The following is a 17905-nucleotide window of genomic DNA, read 5'->3' on the forward strand; positions in this document are numbered from 1 at the left end:
TCCGGTGTCAACTATGAGTGAAGCTATTAAATTGGATGGTTCAAACGTGGAGGATTCATGGTTCGATGATACCTCCCGAATGTTTTTTGACGATGAGTTTAAACCTGCCAACTACATCGACGCGTTGTTCAAGGATTACGATTATTCCAAAACAAGTATGGCAAAGCTCACGATGATTTCGAATAATTTGACCATTCATTTGAACTTCTTGATGGAGCAATTGAACAGGGAAATCAATGAAAAGCTTTTGGCCTTAAATAATATAGCACATGAAGAGACATTGAATAACTCCACCCGTTTGAATTACTATATTAAATTATTGCAAAACTCCATTATATCACTCAACAATGAATTACAAGTTCCCGAGTTTAACCAACTTGTGATCATCAACAAGTTGATAGATTTTAAGGTTGTGAAGCAGAACATGCTTGACACACTAAAGATTCTCAACTACATCAAGAAGAACTTTGGTGACTTGACATTAAGGTACTTTGAAACCGATCTTTTGAAGCTATTTAGCTCCATTTTAAAATTGCAAGATGCTGATGACAAACAGGCGAACTTGAAGACATTGGTAGACTGTGCCGATGTGTTTAAGAACATGAATCATTTCAATTCTATCTATAAGAGAAACATGAGCAAGTTCACCAGTGAGATAGACTCTTAGAAAAGCACCTGAACCTATTTAGATTTATATTTAAGGAATACACGATTCATGATTTTCCAATATATTTGAGCAGGTGGGGTCAGGAACGGAGGTAATTATATGGCAGATAAACTGCTTTAAATCAGTTTTTGCCAAACTTGTTACCTGGCATTTAGGGTCCCTGGTTGATAATACACTCTGAATATAAGGGCGGTTGGTGTAGTGGTTAACATTTCTGCCTTCCAAGCAGGAGACATGGGTTCGATTCCCGTACCGCTCATTTTTTTTGCTCCATTTCGCGCTCTTTGTTTACATCAAATATCATCATCTTTGATTCACAAACAAAATCGTACTTTAATTGACCACATGGCAGAAGTTGACACGAGGCCCACCCTCAAGTCCATCAACGGCTACAATGAGATTGAGGAAATTAACATGGCAATGAGTCATGTGTTCCAGGAAGCACAGATGACACTTTCAGGACATAGAAAGCTCGTGGTAATATTGACTAATATTCAGAAGAAAGCCATCGATTTGGGCTACGAAGAGGCGTTTGCATACAAGTTTACCAAGCTCATCAACAAGATCTTGCCGTTAAAGAAAGGTGAAGAAAGTGGCGACAGAATCATCAAATTTTGTTCTGTGTTTGTAGCCAACCTTTTCAAGATCCAGCAAGACAAACAAGATAAACTAGAAGATGACGATGACAGTGACGAAGACAACGAGACCACCAGGATGGCCAACTACCTCTTGAACCACTTACTCAGAGGAGTGGAAGCCAAAGACAGAAATGTCAGATACAGAATCATTCAATTGATTGCTTATTTGGTGAACTTCATAGGGGATATAGATGCTCAGGTATTCACGTCGTTGGTGCACTCTTTGCGCAAGCGTTTGAGTGATAGAGAACCAACCGTGAGACTTCAGGCGGTTGTTGCGTTGTCAAGATTCCAGCACATTGATGACGAAGAATTGGGTAATAGCGAAGATGCCAAAGACCTGGCAGACTTAAACTTTTTTAACAAGTTATTGATTGAAGTAATGCAGAACGATGATAGTCCGGAGGTGAGGAGGGCTGCCTTGTTGAATCTTGTCAAAAACAAGAGTACGCTTTCCTACTTGATTGAGAGAGCCAGGGATGTGAATGCTATTAACAGAAGAATTGTGTATTCCAGAATCTTGAAGGAGTTTGGGGACTTTAGGGAGATTGACTTGGAGTCAAGGAGCTTGTTGGTGGAGTGGGGCTTGAATGACAGAGATCGAAGCGTAAAGACTGCTGCTATCAAGCTTTTCAACGGTTGCTGGTTTGAGTCTGTCAATAAAGACTTCCTTCAATTACTTGACAACCTACAGCTCCATGATGATAATGAAAATGTTGACAAGCTACTCAAGCATTTGTTCGAGTTGAATTTGGAACACGTACGTGGAATGAAATTTGATAAATCATACTGGAAAGAATTCTCGGTTGAAAAGTCTTTCTTACTCAGAAACTTGTTTGAGTTCTTGAATATTCATAACTATTATGACATGATAGATGAGAAGTTCGTTGATCTTATTGAGTTGAGTGATATTCTTTACAAATACTTGAAGTTGAGGAAATCGAGGTTAACAAAACACCAAACATTAATAGATAATTATCATGAATTCAAGAGAACTGTCGAGATTAAGGATTCTGATTTACAAGCCATTAATATAGAAATGGATAACTTGATGTTTGCTGCTGACTCAACTGAGTCTCAAGATGTTGACAATAAGGAGCAAGTATTGGAGAGATTGAAGATCAAGACCCAGGATTTGAAACAAAAATATGAACAGATTGGTGAAGAAAGGCGCTTGATTATGGAAAGCAACCGAGCGGTCACAGAAGAGTATGCTGATTTTCGTGATGAGTATAACGAGCTTGAATTCATCATCGAAAACTTATTGAAGATTAGTAAAGACTATGACTATGCTGATGAACTTGGAAGAAGATCCATGCTTCAGATCATAAGAACTTGTTTAACGAATGACAGGTTGTCGGATAAGTTAGCAGACATCACATTGAAGGTACTTAAGGTCTTGAGTACCAGTGAAAGAGATTTCATTAGCATGGCCTCTGAAGTCATCACTGATATCAGAGATTCGGTGTTGGATGAACATGATGAAACTTTCCATTCGGCTATTTCAGGGTTCCTTTCGGATAGCTCTGATTCTGATTCCGATTCCGATTCTGAACCGGAGCAACAAGAAGAAGAACATGACAAACCCGATGCAAGAGACCAAACTTCCGATTACACGAACAACTTGAACCGAATTGAAAATGTATTTGACAACCAGAACTTCAACAAATCATATTCCAAAAGCAAATCTGGCTCCAAGAGGAGGAAGATACAACCCAAAATACCTCCTAGAGACATCTTGAATCAGTGTTTGATCTTGACGCAGCATTTATTGGAATCCATCAACGATCCATTATCAAACAACTACTCGTTGGAATCGATTTTGCAGAGTTTGGTATACCCTGCCGTCTTGATGGATGATAATTCGGCTACGCATAAGCTCGGGGTCAAATGTTTGGGATTGTTCATGTTACTCGACAAGAACTTGGCTATTCAAAAGCTTTATTTCTTCGGGCGAATTGTAAGTATGACAGCGTTTGACGAAGAGTTCAAGATCATTGCTACTAAGGTAATCATTGATGTTTTATCCACCTATGGGATCAGTGTGTTGGATGCGGGAAGTAATGACAACTCGACTCACGACGAGTTTGACTTTGCAACTGTCAGGTATGTGGACTCATTGTCTATCAACAAGTTATTCATCAAGTCATTGAGGAACTACAAGATGCCCGATCTACAAGCAGTAACTGCCGAAGGGTTGTGCAAGTTGTGCTTAGCCGATATTTTGGAAGGTTTCGGAGACAATGTTTTCGAGTCGGAAGAAGACAAGGAAGCGTACTTTGAAGACATTCTCGAGGTGCTTGTGTTATCTTATTTTGATGCGAAAAACTACTACAACAATAAGTTAAGACAGGTTCTTTCCTTCTGTATCCCTGTCTATGCCTTCAGTCACATCAAGCACCAAATCAAGTTGTCGAAGATAAGTGGAAACGTTGTGTTCAAGTTTAGCAAGCGTCAGCGAACATACGAAGAGTTGTACAAAGATAACGATGCGGCGTTGGGCTTGTTGAGCTCGATGACCGTGACTTCGGTGATCCAGCAGTTGATTCATTGGTGTGATCCTCACAACCTTGTGAACAAAGAGAACACCATCGACGTCACCACTGTTGAATCGCCCATATGGCAAGTGATCACCTTCCTTGAAGCCATTGAACAAGATACAAATAAAGCCGTCAAGAAGGCTATTATCAGCAACTTGGGCAAGATAACCATCACGGAACACTTGAGTCACCGGTTACTTAGGCGGCTTTGTGAAGCCATTGAAGATACTCTCAAGGTATTTGATGACCGAAGCGAAGATGTTGAGTTTCAATTTGATTCTCTCACCACCAAGAGTTTCCACAAGTTCAACGAGCACGTGAGGGAGGTGCAGCAAAATGCACAGAGCGCGGTTGAGGTGATGGACGTGGATGGAGAGGAAAAACAAGACAGTGACACGGAAGGGCTCAAGGATGCAAACGAGAGGAACGAGGACGACGCGTCTGCGGGGCCCTGGGACCCCGCGTCCAAGCAGGCGGAGTTGGAAGGCATAGACGAGTTTCTCGATGCCGAAGACCAGGTTAGCTACGATATCTAAATAGGTCGTTTAGATAAATGCGAGAGCCAAAAAATAAAAAAGTATCCGGCATAAACGATGGGAACGACGAATCCCAGGTACGACTGCGACCGCTGATTGAAAAGTTGGCGGTGCGTATAAATACAAACACGAAGTTCCACAAATAACTATTTCAGCACATTCGCTTCAACATGAGTAAACAAGAACTCTACGACAGAGACCACGCCCAGGACTCTCAATTCGCCAAGGCCTTACATGGTGACAGTTACAAGAAGACCGGGTTAAGTGCTTTGGTCGCCAAAGCCAAAAACGCTAGTGAAGTCGCTAACGAAGGATATTTCAAGCACTGGGATGGTGGTGTCTCCAAAGACGATGAGGAAAAGAGATTAAACGACTACAACCGGTTGACCCACCACTACTACAATTTAGTGACCGACTTTTACGAGTACGGATGGGGATCCTCGTTCCACTTTTCCAGATACTACCAAGGAGAAGCCTTTAGACAAGCTACCGCCAGACACGAACATTACTTGGCCCATAAAATGAATATTCACGAAAACATGAAGGTGTTGGATGTTGGATGTGGGGTCGGAGGTCCTGCCCGAGAAATCTGCAGATTTACTGGATGTTCGATTGTTGGATTGAACAACAATGATTACCAAATCGAAAGAGCTAACCACTATTCCGAAAAATACGGCTTGTCCGACAAGTTGTCCTTTGTCAAGGGTGACTTTATGCAGATGGAATTCGAACCCGAAACGTTTGATGCCGTATATGCCATTGAAGCCACTGTCCATGCTCCTAAGTTAGAAGGAGTTTACGGAGAAATCTACAAGGTTTTGAAACCAGGTGGAACCTTCGGTGTGTACGAGTGGGTCATGACCGACAAATACGATGAGACCAATGAGGAGCACCGGAAAATCGCTTACGGGATCGAAGTTGGTGACGGAATCCCTAAGATGTACAAAAACGAAGTTGCTCGCGAAGCCTTGAAGACGGTTGGGTTTGAAATCCAATACGAAAAGGACTTGGCCGACCAAGATGACGAAATCCCATGGTACTACCCATTGGCTGGAGAGTTCAAGTACGTACAGCAATTGAGCGACTACCTTGCGGTTTTCAGAACCTCGAGAATCGGTAGATTGATCACCACCGAATCGGTTGGGTTGATGGAAAAACTCGGATTGGCTCCAAAGGGTTCCAAACAAGTGACCGTTGCTTTGGAGGATGCTGCTGTGAACTTGGTGGCTGGAGGTAAGCAGAAGTTATTCACACCCATGATGTTGTACGTGTGTAAGAAGCCATTGGATGCCAAGTAGACTAGTAATATATAAAGTTTATTTAACCGCTGCCGCGCACGACTGGCTGCACCATGCTCAGGTCGCTAATTTAGCAACTGCCAAATTTCAACTAAAACTTACTTGTGTTTATCCCTACCACTCAAGTAAATCGACAATGCCTCTCCAAAACCCAAATCTTGAAGGCTACAATGTGGTTCGTAACATGTGGATAAAGTACTACAACAAACACGAAAGCACCTTCATTGCTCCTAAAAGATGCTCTGGTTGCTACAACGATAAGAAGTTTGTAATATGGGCTGTTTCGGTCGCCGCTCAGGCAGTGGTGGATGGTTCCCGAATCTACAAGGAATTGGTACCTTTGGTGGACCCGGCCATCATGATATTCCAAAAATACAAAAACCCCCATTTAAAGGGTTTCTCGGCTGCTGAAAACAATGGGAATGACAAGGACATTTACTATGATGATGACGCCCAGGTTTGTAGTGCCATGTTGACTGCTTACGAGGTGACTGGCAACATCAAGTATTTGGACCAGGGAAGGGAATTGACCCGGTTTTTGATGGGTGGCTGGAATGACAATCCCAATGCAAAGACCAAGGGAGGAATGAAATGGCACATTTCCAACGCCTATTTGAACTCCTGTACCACAGCCGAAGTGGCCAAGTGCTGTCTCCAAATTGCCAAGTTCATTCCCGACGAGTCGAAGATTTATATTGATTTTGCTGCAAAATGTATCGATTGGCAAATCAAGGTGTTGCAAGACCCTGGCGACAAGTTGATTAAGGACGGAGTTCAGGACACCTCCGATAGCCCCAACGATACCAAATGGACCTACAACTTGGGGACTACTTTGTCGGCAGCTGCCCATTTGTACCACTATACCAAGGATGAGCACTGGAAGAAAATAGCCGATGAGTTGGCTGAGGCTGGTATCAACAGAAACGTGTTTTTTTACGACCGTGACTACGATATGAGCAAGAGATACTGGAGAGATCCTTCTTATTTTGTTCAGTTGTTGGTGGAAGGTTTGGCCGACTACCTTTTGTTTGTGGGCAATGAGGCACCAGGAGACTTACCTAAGCGAATTGAGGAGGAGATCCGTAGACACTTGGTGATGTTCTATGAGTTTATGAGAGACCCTGATGATGGATTATACATTCAGAGTTTTGAGCCTAATTTGACGTACAGAGATGTGTATGACAAAAAGTACAAACCGACATTTGGAGAAAGAAAAGGCTGGGGTATCAAAAAAGATGATAAGGACGGAGACAAAGATGAGCCATTGAAGTGTTTGATGGGATGTGCCTCTGCTGCTCGTGTGTTCTTCCAGGGTGCCAGGGTGGTTCCAAAGATCGAGTAATGGGTTTGTATATTCTATATAAATGTATTCAAGATTGTAAAATGTCTCAAACCTTGATTTTTGGTAAATTGAATGCTGGAGAAGACCCAGTTAAGTGGGGATTTCTTTCAACCATGATAAAATTTTCACCATTGAAACTATCCACTAATAATATAGGTCTGTACTTGAAGGAGATCCAGAACGGCTTTTCATTTTCGGTGTCATTGTCATTGTCGTCGGCATCTTTGTCTTGCTCTCTGAATTTGTTGATTTGGGCTTGCCTCAAAGACAATTCCATTATACTTATACTGGATTCTTCATCATCACCTTCATCCTCTTGGTCCTCGTCAATAGTCAACCCATCTCTAGTTCTTTTCTTGGAAGCAACGGTGTTCTTGTAGGTTTTATTTATTGGGATGTTGATGGATAAGTTGAAGTAGCAAAGCCAGTTCTTACCGTAAATCCACAATTTCCCGGTTTTATCGAAGAATAATCTCTCTGGTTTTTCCTCCAATGTCAAAAACTTTCTAGGAAGGAATTCACTATTTCTCTTGGACCATGGGGTTAACAACGAGTCCATTTTTGCATTTTGCTTGACGTAAAACTCGAGGATTTTGTTTTCTTCCGTCAAAACCACCAAAGTATTTTGTTCGGAGAACTCGATCAAGTGAGGTAATGTTGACAATGTCACCAACTTGTGCAAGTTAAAGGTTTCCAAGGATACTACCTCGATCACTCCGCTGAATCTGCTGATCGCTAAAGTATCTTCAGCCTTGTTAATCACTAAGTTCTTGATATTGGAAACGTAGGTTATATCAGACTTGACGTCATATGAATCGGTGAACTCAATCTCATTTTCCAACGTGATTTTCTTCTCGTCTACATTAATGTCAAACTTGTATAGTTCTTCGTTGGAAGTCAAAATCAATAAGTTGTTTCCTCCGTAAATGAGACTTTTTTTGCAGCCACTGACAACAGAATCAAAGGTCTCATCTCTAAACTTAATGACTTTCAACCTTTTACCATCGCTATTAGGAGCAAGTTCAAATACCTTGACGCTTTCCATGGTTCCCACTACAAGAACATTTCCATCGCTATTCAAAGAAACACTGGTAATATTGGCGTCGTCGGCGAGACTTAACTTGGAAACCAACTTATATTGGACCTCATCATCACTAGCATCTTCAGTGCCAACAACTCTCCATATCTTAACCGTCTGATCCTGCCACATAACCACTAGCTTCTCTTGTTGGTTGAATAATGTATTTTTATGCTGTTGAGTTAATGCCAATTTTCTGTACTTCCCATCATGGAATTGGTTGATGGACTGGATCACAATGGATTTTTCTACTCCTCCACTCACCAAGAAATTATAACCCTTACTTTCAAACACCGCTACTGATCTGACATCATTGGAATGCAATAGTCTGTTGTAGCTGTGTACCCACTTGAAATTTTTAGACTTGTTAGATGCGTTGGGGTTGATTAAATTGAACTGGTGAATCTTTCTATCAACACCAGCAGTGAATATTTTCTCCTCATTAAAGTCATTAGCAATGCACAAGACATCGGCATCATGGTTGTTGAAACTCTGCAATAAAGTAAAGGTGTTTAAGTCCCACACTTTAACCGAACCAGTAGAATCCCCACTCACAATCTGCTTTCGCTTGCTCAAAACATTCACAGACCACACCAAAGTACTTTCAGTTTTGGACTTATCGACTCTCATAGTCCCTATCAATCTTCCTTTGGTCTCCTTTACTGCCGACCAACACCTGATTCTGGCATCAGCACATCCACCTACTATCAATTCATTGTCAAACCATTTGATGCTCAACACTCTCAGGTCTTGTCTTTGACAAATCATTTCATGCTCCAACGAACCTGGACCTCCGGAAATGTCTACTATGCAAACGCTTCCATCGTCACTTCCCACTGCCAACCGATTTCCTGCTTTGTTCACAGCCATAGACCAAAGGACTCCAACATTACAATCATAGTTGATTTTTGGTAATCCCGTTTGAAGGTCCCATTCGGTAACGTAGGTTGAGCCACCTATGGAAAATAAACGAGGTGAGGTGTAGCCATCTTCTTCGTTGACAGCCCAGCATAATCCTTCTATGGATCTTCCTCTTGATCCATACAATGTGATTTCATGCGTCCAGTTGAACTTTGGGTTCCAGATCTCAATATCTCCATTGCTTCTTCCCACAGCCAATCTCAAGTCTCCTACCGCAACACTGTATGGAGCCGATGGATGGGAGAATGCAACGGTCGTGATTGTATGCGGCGTGTAGTCCACAAACCTGCAACGGTGGATATTCATTTGTGTAGTTTGCATTGCGATAATCATCTCATCTCGAAATTTTTCAGTCGGTCGCAAATACCCAGTCGTGTGCGCGCATCGATTCATGCCTACATAGATATATATCTACAAAAGATCATGATTATTATAGTATATTCGTAACGAGGTTCCAGTCAAACAAAGCCAACAAAGCTGTTGAGGAATGAAAGCATTCTTATAAACCATTTATTTTCGTTGGTGTTTAAGATCATATTGATCACCAACTCTTCGGTCTCTCTCGAAGAATTGGCCAGAGGTTTCCGCACAATAGTTCTTTGCACCACAACGTTTTTCTTGAAACACCAAACAATAAACATGATTGTCAACGCGCTGATTGAAAAGCTTTTGAGGACCTTGAACGCATTACTGCCAATGATTCTAAGCAAGTGAAGGAGTCTTCTCTTCATTCTTGCTCTAGGATCCAACAGGTAATCACTAAGATCCGATTCACTGGGAGAAAAGTTCCGGGATCGCCTATTAACGAACTCTCGTGAGAGCTTGTTGATGATAAGGTTGATTTCTCCTTGCCAATTCTTGAAGTCTTCCATTGAGGCAGGTGTGATGTTCGAATTGCCAGGGTTGTTGGGTAAGGATTGCAACGAGAGACCAAGACGATCGGACTGAGCCAACGGATCATGAGTTAATGAGTATACCGAACCAGTTGTCCGTTTATTGAGATGCTGCAGCTGCTGTTGTTGTTGCTGTCTTTGCTGCTGGACGTAGTCGTTGATGTTCAACATCGTGGATCTTCGAGAGTGCGAGTATATTTTGTGGAGATTGCTCTTGGCAGGATTGGAGTAGTTACTAGGTAACGGTAAAGGGGTACCGGTAGAGTACCTGTCAGATTGGTCTGCTTGAGAAAACAGGGGTGAATGGGTTGGAAACGGAATATTGGGGATATGTTCCAACTCTTCCTCAGGGCTGAACTCTAAGTCTTTGATCTGATCCCAAAGGTACTCCAATTCACTTAATAATTCTCGTGCTTCTATGGTTCCACTGGCATAAACCTTCATGGTATCTATAAGATACGAGATGTATCTTCTCTTTGCTTCTGTCTTGCTCAAGCTCTGCTCGCGCTTCCAAGCGTCCCATTTCTTCTTTGCCCCTTCGTCCTCTAAGGTAAACCCAATGGGTCTAGCCATGATTCCTTCAACGTCACCTTCAGTGGCTTGCTTATAAAGCCCGTATAACTTCATTCTGCTCTCTGCGGGGGGACGGGGCAACGAGCCGTGGTTCGACCGTGACGATAACGCCCTGATGGTGGTGATGGCTTTTACAAACACCCGATCTATCACTAGTTAGTACCACAAATAAACCACACAAAACAATGGGTCTACATACCGATTGAGTCCGACATCTTCACAGGTGGTTGGGATACGGTAGGATTCAACAACAAACTAAAGGAGATATATTTGGACCTCGTTTAATGCTGATGGATGTTTTGTTTTCCAAAAACCGGGGCAATTCCCTCGCACTGGTCGCACATGAAATCTGCACAAAGGGCTCTACATAGATTTCAGTGCTTTTGAAATCCTCCACAATTCCTACTACAACCACCTAAAATCAAGATAATTTTACAATTGTATGCCACTGAAATGGACCTATCATAGCCATGGTAGAAAAGGCTATAATGGTGAGTAGTTAGCTAAAATCAATCTAGTTTGCACCTAAATAGGAACCAAATACAACATTCACTTGGCACCAGAGTGTCGGCAAACAACAGAGGAAGGAGATAAGTATCTTGATAATAGTGGGGATTTGGGAAATAAAATGGAAAAAGCATCAAAAGCAAAGAAACCCAATAATCAATAATTCAAATTATATTTATTTTGATTAGAGTGTTGGTCTCATCATGATATTTATAATAAAAAGTAACCCTATATTGTAGTTCTTTATTACAAGCTCACCAGGTGGAAAATCCTCTTGTGAAAATTTGTGTAGTCAATCTATTCTTACAGTTGTGTTTGTGATGGTTGGAATCCTCTCATTTAGTTTTCTGGAACGTCAATTTCACCAGCATCGATGGCTTCAATGATATCGTGAGGGTTCTTACCTTCAACACGGCAACCAACAGATTGAGCAGTACCCAAGATTTCCTTGGAAACAGAGGCCAAGTTCTTACCGAAAGACTTTTCCTTCATGGTTCTGGCAATTTCAAAGATTTCTTCCAATGGAATGTTACCAGAGTGCTTGACATTCTTAACCTTCTTTCTGTCTCTTGGGGCTTCCTTCAAGGCGGTGATCACCAAAGAGGAGGCAGATGGGACAACAGAGGCGGTAGCTTGTCTGTTTTGAATCTTTAATTGAACAGTGACCTTGATACCTTTGAATTCCTTAGTGGCCTTGGCGATATCTTCACCAACCTTCTTTGGAGACAAACCTAAAGGACCGATCTTTGGGGCCAAAGCGGAGGAGGCTCCGATTTCACCACCGACGGCTCTCAAGTAAAGGTACTTAACTTCATTAGGGTCGAATTTTGGAGGCATCTTGAATTAGTTTGTAATATGAAGAGATTGGAAATTTTTTTATTCGCAATGAAAATTTACTGTTCGCACGGGAAACAAATATTACACAAAAGGCCGCGATGATGGGGGGCTCACAGTCACAAAAGTAAACACTAGGGCGCGCGCCCTTCCTCCTCCTGTGCCTTCCTCCTATGGCTGCAAATGCCGCAAATGCTGCTACTAACGGGTATCTGTATTCAAATTATAAAGTCCCACCAGGGATATCATCTCCAATTCTGGAGTCTTCGTACATCTCGTTGGAGTTTGTGTCGGCGGTTTTGGTATCGGCCAACTGTCTTAACATAATGGCTGGGTGCTTACCAAGCTCCTGAAGCTCTTTGAAGATAGGAACCGGTTTTTCGGCCAACTTCAATATCCGTTCCTTGTCACCATAACAAATAACTAATACATACTTGGACCAGTCACCCCGAGGAATGTGATGTCTTTTCATGGCTTGTTGAAGAATCTTGAGACATGAGTCTTCGGAAGATGCTCTCAATTGTTTCAACGGCTCATTGTTTGCAACAGGAGGTTGTTGTTGAAGCTGTTGTGGTGGGGGTTGCAGCTGTGGATGCGTGCTGGTGAGTGTTGGTACCGATGGCGTGGATGCAGAGCTGGTCAGAGCCGAGTGTTTTCGAAGGGTCTTGGGGATGTTTAGTATTGATGTAGATGCAGCATTGGTGGACTTACTCTCCACGAGCCGGGGCCGTGGTGTGCTCAGTTTCGCTTGTTCCACGGGGTGGCCCACAGCACCTCCCGACAGGGCGATTTTGCCAGTTCCAAGCGACAAAAGAGAGCCGGAAGAAAAACGATTGGATTGCGTGGGACTGGGGATGGGATTGGAATTTCGGTTCGAGTTCAGTTGGCTATTGTTCAAGAACCCGGCGTCCTGGAACGTCTCGATCAATGTGTTGCTGTTGGTGGAATGGTTACTTGAAATGGAGTAGGTGGGGGAATCCAAGTTCTGACCCACGGGACCAGGGTCTAGAGTTGGGGTGGGAAGCGGTTTGGAGTCTTTCAAAAGGCGGATCACCGGGATCAAGTCACTCTTCAACCTCGTGAAGTTCTCATTGAGCTTTTTGATGTCCTGTTCGGTCGTAGGCGAAGAGGTAGCTGATCGGTGCTGTTGGACTGTCACTGCTAGTTTTTTTATCATATCTTTCATCAATATACTCGACAAAGTCAAACACTCAAAATTGACATAGTTGTTGTTGATGTTGATGTTGCTGAGTCGGTAATCAGGGTCATTATACGACTTGGGGGGGTTCTTCTCGTAGTGGGCATTTGTGAGTTCGGTGATTTTATTTTTGATCAAGAGCCTAGTCGACAACTTTTCTATTCCAAGCTCCTTGAGGTGCTCGGTGGTGATGAAAGGCAATAAGGATCCCTCAATGTTGTTTTCCAAAAAGTACTCTCCGATAGTGTTGGAGTCATCGGCGCTTACGGAATTGATGTAGATGGACACCTGGGCTGGATCCCATTGTAGAAACGAGTCATTGGAGGAGTGGAGCACAGACATTAGATGATGGACGAGGTATATTTTTCGGGGCGGTGGATCGTGGGGTTGATTGTTCTGTCTGTCTCGTGGATTGTGGTGGTTTGACGTAAAGCAAAGGAGTCTCCTATTTGGTGGATTCTGTTATCAACCTAATTCCACACAGCGGCGGCGCGGTGCGCGCAACACCTCGATCTAGAAGCTATCCCTAGCAAACTGGTAAATTTCCAACTGCTACAAAAATACTACCTGTACCATGCCAATAGTTGGAACCGTTCATCTGTACGCATTCAACAAAGTGGCATTTGAGTTCAATGGACACAATCCCTCGCATTCCGCCAAAAACGTCCTTCTCTTTATCGGTGGCCTCACCAACGGTTTATTAGGGGTGCATTACCTTCCTAAACTTGCAGAAAAAGTCAACACCGTTGACCATGATGGTGACTGGGTATTAGTTCAAGGGATTTTGTCGTCCGCCTGGAGCGGATGGGGCCAGAGCTCGTTGAAAACAGATAACGAAGAAATCGGTCAAATTGTATCATATTTGAGATCTGAAAACGGCGGGAACAGACAAAAGATCGTGTTAATGGGCCATTCCACCGGGTGTCAGGACACTTTACGGTACTTGTGTGACTTTTCTTACAGTAAGGAGTTTGACGAGTCGATGGAAATAGATGGAGGTATTCTTCAGGCTCCGGTATCTGATAGAGAAGCCATACAAGAATGGTATGGTTCCGAGTACCTTGAAAAATTGGTGAAGGAGTGTTATGACGAGTACATTTCCAAAGGGTTGCAAGAACAGACTTTACCAGTGAAGTTCAGCAAGGTCGCGTTCGACACTCCCATCACTGCTTATAGGTTCTACTCGTTATACCTGAGGTATGGAGATGATGATTTCTTCTCCTCGTACATCGACGATGAAGGGTTTGCAAAGACTTTTGGCAAGGTGAAAAAGCCCTTGTTGGCATTATATGGGTCCAAAGATCCATGTGCACCCAAGGATCTCGACATACAAGCTTTGGTGTCTCGGTGGCAGAAGGTAACGAATCCAAAGGTTTGGAGTCCTTTAAGCAAAGTGTTGGTGGGGGCAAACCATGAGGTGGAAGATCCAGATGCATGTTTAGAATTGATAGAGACGGTGTCCAAGTTCATTAGTTCTTTGTGAAAATACTTAGTACGTCTACAATTACTGTCTGGGTCAAAATCTCTTATTCCAATCACCTTATGTTGAAAATATACCGTCTGATTATTTAATATACAACGACACTAGTATCCAATATATGATATACTCTATCACGAGTCTTGATCGTCCAGGAACTTCTTTATTGTCTCGATCAATCCCGTGTAGTACTCATTTAGACTTATGTCATCTGTTAATAATGAAGAATAAGACCGTTGCTGTGACTGGCCCTTGCTTCCAAATAGCTTAGCCAAGAACCCTTTCGGTTCGTTAATACTAATCCCCTCAAGTTTTGATTCTATGTCCTCAGCAGGATTCAATCGGGCCAATAAGAATCTTGACTGTGAATGGTTCTTCTGGGTAATCACATATTTAGGTTGCAACCGTCTGTCTCCAAGGGTTTTGATAAATGTCATCACCTCTTCAATGGAATCGTGGTTGTCGTCAATTAAGTGCAAATTACTGGAATGGTGTAACCTCAATGACAAATCGTTCTTGTAGATGATAATACTGAAAACTGAGTCCATGACGATGAAACAATCTGGAGGAGCACTCAACACATTCTGGGCATCCAAGCTGATTTCAGATATGTTCCCTTCAAAGAGCAGGTACATCTTCGGTTTAATCATTGTCAACGAGATATCACTTTCCACATTCATAAACCAATGGTGGTAGAATGCTGTTTCATCTGGCAGCGAATTGAAAATTCGGATCAACTGAGGATTTCTCCTCAAGTAATACGTCAAAGAAGGTAGTTCTTTAAAGTTCTCATTGATCGTATACTTTTGAACGATATCATCGAGAAGATTCAGGTATGGATTGCTTCCTGATAAATATGCTTGGTTGAGGGAGATGCCCCCAAAATAGTGAAGTAGCCTGATCAACACTTTATCAATACTCCCTATAACGCTATCAAACTCCTCAAACCCTAAAATGCTGTCTATCTTGTCCAAAATCAACCTGGTGAAGATGACAATAAAGGCAAACTGGTCAAAACTTTCAAGTAGCTTTTCCTCTTTGATAATTGAGCTCTTGGTGTTTACCAATTTATAAGTGTTGTTGCTCATTTTGACTTTATTTGCAGCCAAATAATATAATGTGGTCTTTTTTGTGATGTTTGTAACTCTTAATTTCCAAACGTTTTCAATCGGATCCAAGTATTTAAGCTGGAACTGTATAAACATTTCCTTAATACCACCTTCACTCAAGCTTGTTGTTGATCCCACAGTCTCGGGGTCAAATATTATTGCACACGAATTGTGGGGTGTCAACTCGTTGAAACACCACCGATTCGTAAAGTTCTTCTTCTTGGAACTCGAGTCAAAACTACTCAAGTGATCAGAGATCTTTTCATGGTGTAAAGTATAATACTTCTCTGCCTGGTAAGAAGAAGGAAGACAATGACCTGGCCCTATTAATCGAGAAACCTTCAATCCGGGAGACGTTCTGACTGTTAGCGTCGAATTGTACACCTTGGAAGCTCTAAAAGAGTTCATCAATTCGGTGTGGAATTGCCTATTATCAAATGAATCAAATAAATATATGCTTCCCATGGTGTGCAGTGATAAGTCTTTCATCTCATAGATTCCTACTTGGTCCAAAGATCCTGAATACAAATCAAATGACCATTTTGGCTGATTTATATCCAATTCAAATTCAGACTCCTTTTTTGAAGACTTAGAAATACAGGAATGTGCAGCTTCAAACGAAAGGCCACTACCAACAAGTGCTAAAGTTTTATAGAATTTCAGAGAAGGAACAAACTCTGCAACGTTCAAGTTGGCGATATCGTGATGACTTCGTAGGTTCTTACTATGGGAAGTGTCGATGATGTTCCCAGGAAAACTGGTACAAGGCCCACCCGCAAACAATATGACTTTCCCAATAAATCCTTTATATGAAGCCCTCGAGAGCACTACAGACACCGTGTATAACGCCAACCCTGTTGCTCTGGGAGGTTTGTATGAGTCTGTGAATTTGGGCTTGATGGACTTGATATAGTTTGAGACTACCGCTTTGTTTGAGTTGGTCAACTGAACAAGAAACAGACGTTCGATTAAATCGCATGCCTTTAACCCCCAGCCCAATGTCAGATTCGCCAAGCCCAATTTTCCCAAGACTTTCCCTATGGCAGTAGGGTTGAATAACAGGACTTTTTTCCGTTTCACAGACTGATCTAGTTCATTGTTTGTGCCTAGAACATCGTCATCTGTGATAGCGACAGTTGCTCCTTCAAGTGGTTTGTGGAGGTATACATTCTCATCATACGAAACAATTGCCACATAAGCTCCATTTGGAAGGCTCTCTATTGCTTCACAAACGGACTTTTTCATACTAGTAAAGGAAGTTTGTTGCTTGTCGATCTCATCCACATGTTGATAACCATCGATGACAAACACATAGTTTGGATGGTATTCTGAAGCAATAGCAACATCGTTAGGCAACTTGTAATCAATTGTTGAAGAAGACTGTCGAAGCTCAACCGGCCACAGCTCTGAACTACTTGATTCTGGTAACACATACGCTTCCGGTAAGTAACTCTTGCCCTCACAATAAGGACACCACCACATCTTGTTTGCTCTATCGATCTTCACGAACGGATTGATGACACACTCACAGGCATCACATTTGATGGCATGTTCATCGGTGGATGGGATAGCAAGAAGGTTGTGAGATCTTTTATGAAGAGGGGTGTATAGGCATCCGATTGGGGACAGAAGCTGTTTAGCTTCTAGTCTAGTCGATGGGAACACATTCCAGTTGAACTGGACTCCATCAGCGATGTACGATGTTGTGTACTCTTGTTTCATTATTGAATATTAACTTTGAGCTTATTTTTCTGGAGCTTATCGCATCTCAATTGCGGATTTGTCCATTATCAGATATTGCAACAACTTCAAAATGTCAAATATAGAATAGCCTATCGGGCTTCAGAATAAGTAAGGGTGTTTGCAAATTTCAAGGAATTGGTGAGGTCTTCGGAAAGAGATAGGTCGATTTCACAGTTTGTAGACAACTGGATCACTTTGAGCCGCAATGCAAAGTAGTACCCCTTTGAACCTGGTAACAACAGGAGATTAACGGACATATCAACTACGGGTGGGAAGGTGGCACCATAACCACGTTCAATTCTTGAGGTAGTTGTGGAAAATTGCGCCAATATTACGAAACATCATACCTCTAAAAGCGAAATCACATCACCATGGGCATCAGAGAGGGGCTTACCATTAACGTTACAAACCACAAACCTTGATTGGCTTCTCTTTTAGTATATCTATCGCAGAATGTTATTGTATTAGACTAAGTATATTAGGTTTATACTTCCGTTTCTGGAAATATACCGCTTGTGATTATTGATATCAGAAGAATATTTCTGTGGTGG

At 42.3% G+C, this 17905-nt stretch overlaps 10 protein-coding genes and 1 non-coding gene across 11 annotated transcripts; 6 read left to right on the top strand and 5 right to left on the bottom strand. All coding sequences in view use genetic code 12, as the record gives it.

The window, feature by feature from the left end:
• Positions 1–13: 13 nt before the first annotated feature.
• COG7 (Golgi transport complex subunit 7) lies at positions 14–667 on the top strand (the record flags this gene model as incomplete). The annotated part of the gene is made up of 1 exon (XM_006686287.2): positions 14–667. The coding sequence occupies one exon, from the start codon at positions 14–16 to the stop codon at positions 665–667; it is 654 nt and encodes a 217-aa protein (XP_006686350.2).
• A 187-nt stretch (positions 668–854) lies between these two features.
• Positions 855–926, top strand: PSN45_003878. The gene has a single exon. It is a non-coding gene; the product is annotated as a tRNA-Gly (tRNA).
• Positions 927–1012: 86 nt separating this feature from the next.
• Positions 1013–4381, top strand: YCG1 (chromosome condensation complex Condensin, subunit G; the record flags this gene model as incomplete). Its single annotated transcript, XM_006686285.1, has 1 exon — positions 1013–4381. One exon carries the CDS (start codon positions 1013–1015, stop codon positions 4379–4381), a length of 3369 nt encoding a protein of 1122 aa, XP_006686348.1.
• A 170-nt stretch (positions 4382–4551) lies between these two features.
• ERG6 (Delta(24)-sterol C-methyltransferase) lies at positions 4552–5679 on the top strand (the record flags this gene model as incomplete). Its single annotated transcript, XM_006686284.2, has 1 exon — positions 4552–5679. One exon carries the CDS (start codon positions 4552–4554, stop codon positions 5677–5679), a length of 1128 nt encoding a protein of 375 aa, XP_006686347.1.
• Positions 5680–5815: 136 nt separating this feature from the next.
• Positions 5816–7021, top strand: PSN45_003881 (uncharacterized protein; the record flags this gene model as incomplete). Its single annotated transcript, XM_006686593.1, has 1 exon — positions 5816–7021. The coding sequence occupies one exon, from the start codon at positions 5816–5818 to the stop codon at positions 7019–7021; it is 1206 nt and encodes a 401-aa protein (XP_006686656.1).
• Positions 7022–7067: 46 nt separating this feature from the next.
• On the bottom strand, positions 7068–9326 carry UTP4 (U3 small nucleolar RNA-associated protein; the record flags this gene model as incomplete). Its single annotated transcript, XM_066158175.1, has 1 exon — positions 7068–9326. One exon carries the CDS (start codon positions 9324–9326, stop codon positions 7068–7070), a length of 2259 nt encoding a protein of 752 aa, XP_066014272.1.
• Positions 9327–9478: 152 nt separating this feature from the next.
• On the bottom strand, positions 9479–10701 carry PSN45_003883 (uncharacterized protein; the record flags this gene model as incomplete). Its single annotated transcript, XM_006686591.1, has 2 exons — positions 9479–10632; positions 10686–10701. 2 exons carry the CDS (start codon positions 10699–10701, stop codon positions 9479–9481), a joined length of 1170 nt encoding a protein of 389 aa, XP_006686654.1.
• A 631-nt stretch (positions 10702–11332) lies between these two features.
• Positions 11333–11830, bottom strand: RPL12A (60S ribosomal protein uL11; the record flags this gene model as incomplete). Its single annotated transcript, XM_006686589.1, has 1 exon — positions 11333–11830. One exon carries the CDS (start codon positions 11828–11830, stop codon positions 11333–11335), a length of 498 nt encoding a protein of 165 aa, XP_006686652.1.
• A 220-nt stretch (positions 11831–12050) lies between these two features.
• Positions 12051–13367, bottom strand: STE50 (Adaptor for signal transduction; the record flags this gene model as incomplete). Its single annotated transcript, XM_066158176.1, has 1 exon — positions 12051–13367. One exon carries the CDS (start codon positions 13365–13367, stop codon positions 12051–12053), a length of 1317 nt encoding a protein of 438 aa, XP_066014273.1.
• A 232-nt stretch (positions 13368–13599) lies between these two features.
• On the top strand, positions 13600–14508 carry PSN45_003886 (uncharacterized protein; the record flags this gene model as incomplete). The annotated part of the gene is made up of 1 exon (XM_006686282.2): positions 13600–14508. The coding sequence occupies one exon, from the start codon at positions 13600–13602 to the stop codon at positions 14506–14508; it is 909 nt and encodes a 302-aa protein (XP_006686345.1).
• Positions 14509–14636: 128 nt separating this feature from the next.
• Positions 14637–17333, bottom strand: PSN45_003887 (uncharacterized protein; the record flags this gene model as incomplete). Its single annotated transcript, XM_006686281.1, has 1 exon — positions 14637–17333. The coding sequence occupies one exon, from the start codon at positions 17331–17333 to the stop codon at positions 14637–14639; it is 2697 nt and encodes an 898-aa protein (XP_006686344.1).
• Positions 17334–17905: the final 572 nt, after the last annotated feature.

This window comes from Yamadazyma tenuis, chromosome 5 (assembly GCF_029203305.1).
Source record: "Yamadazyma tenuis chromosome 5, complete sequence".
Taxonomy (NCBI): domain Eukaryota; kingdom Fungi; phylum Ascomycota; class Pichiomycetes; order Serinales; family Debaryomycetaceae; genus Yamadazyma; species Yamadazyma tenuis.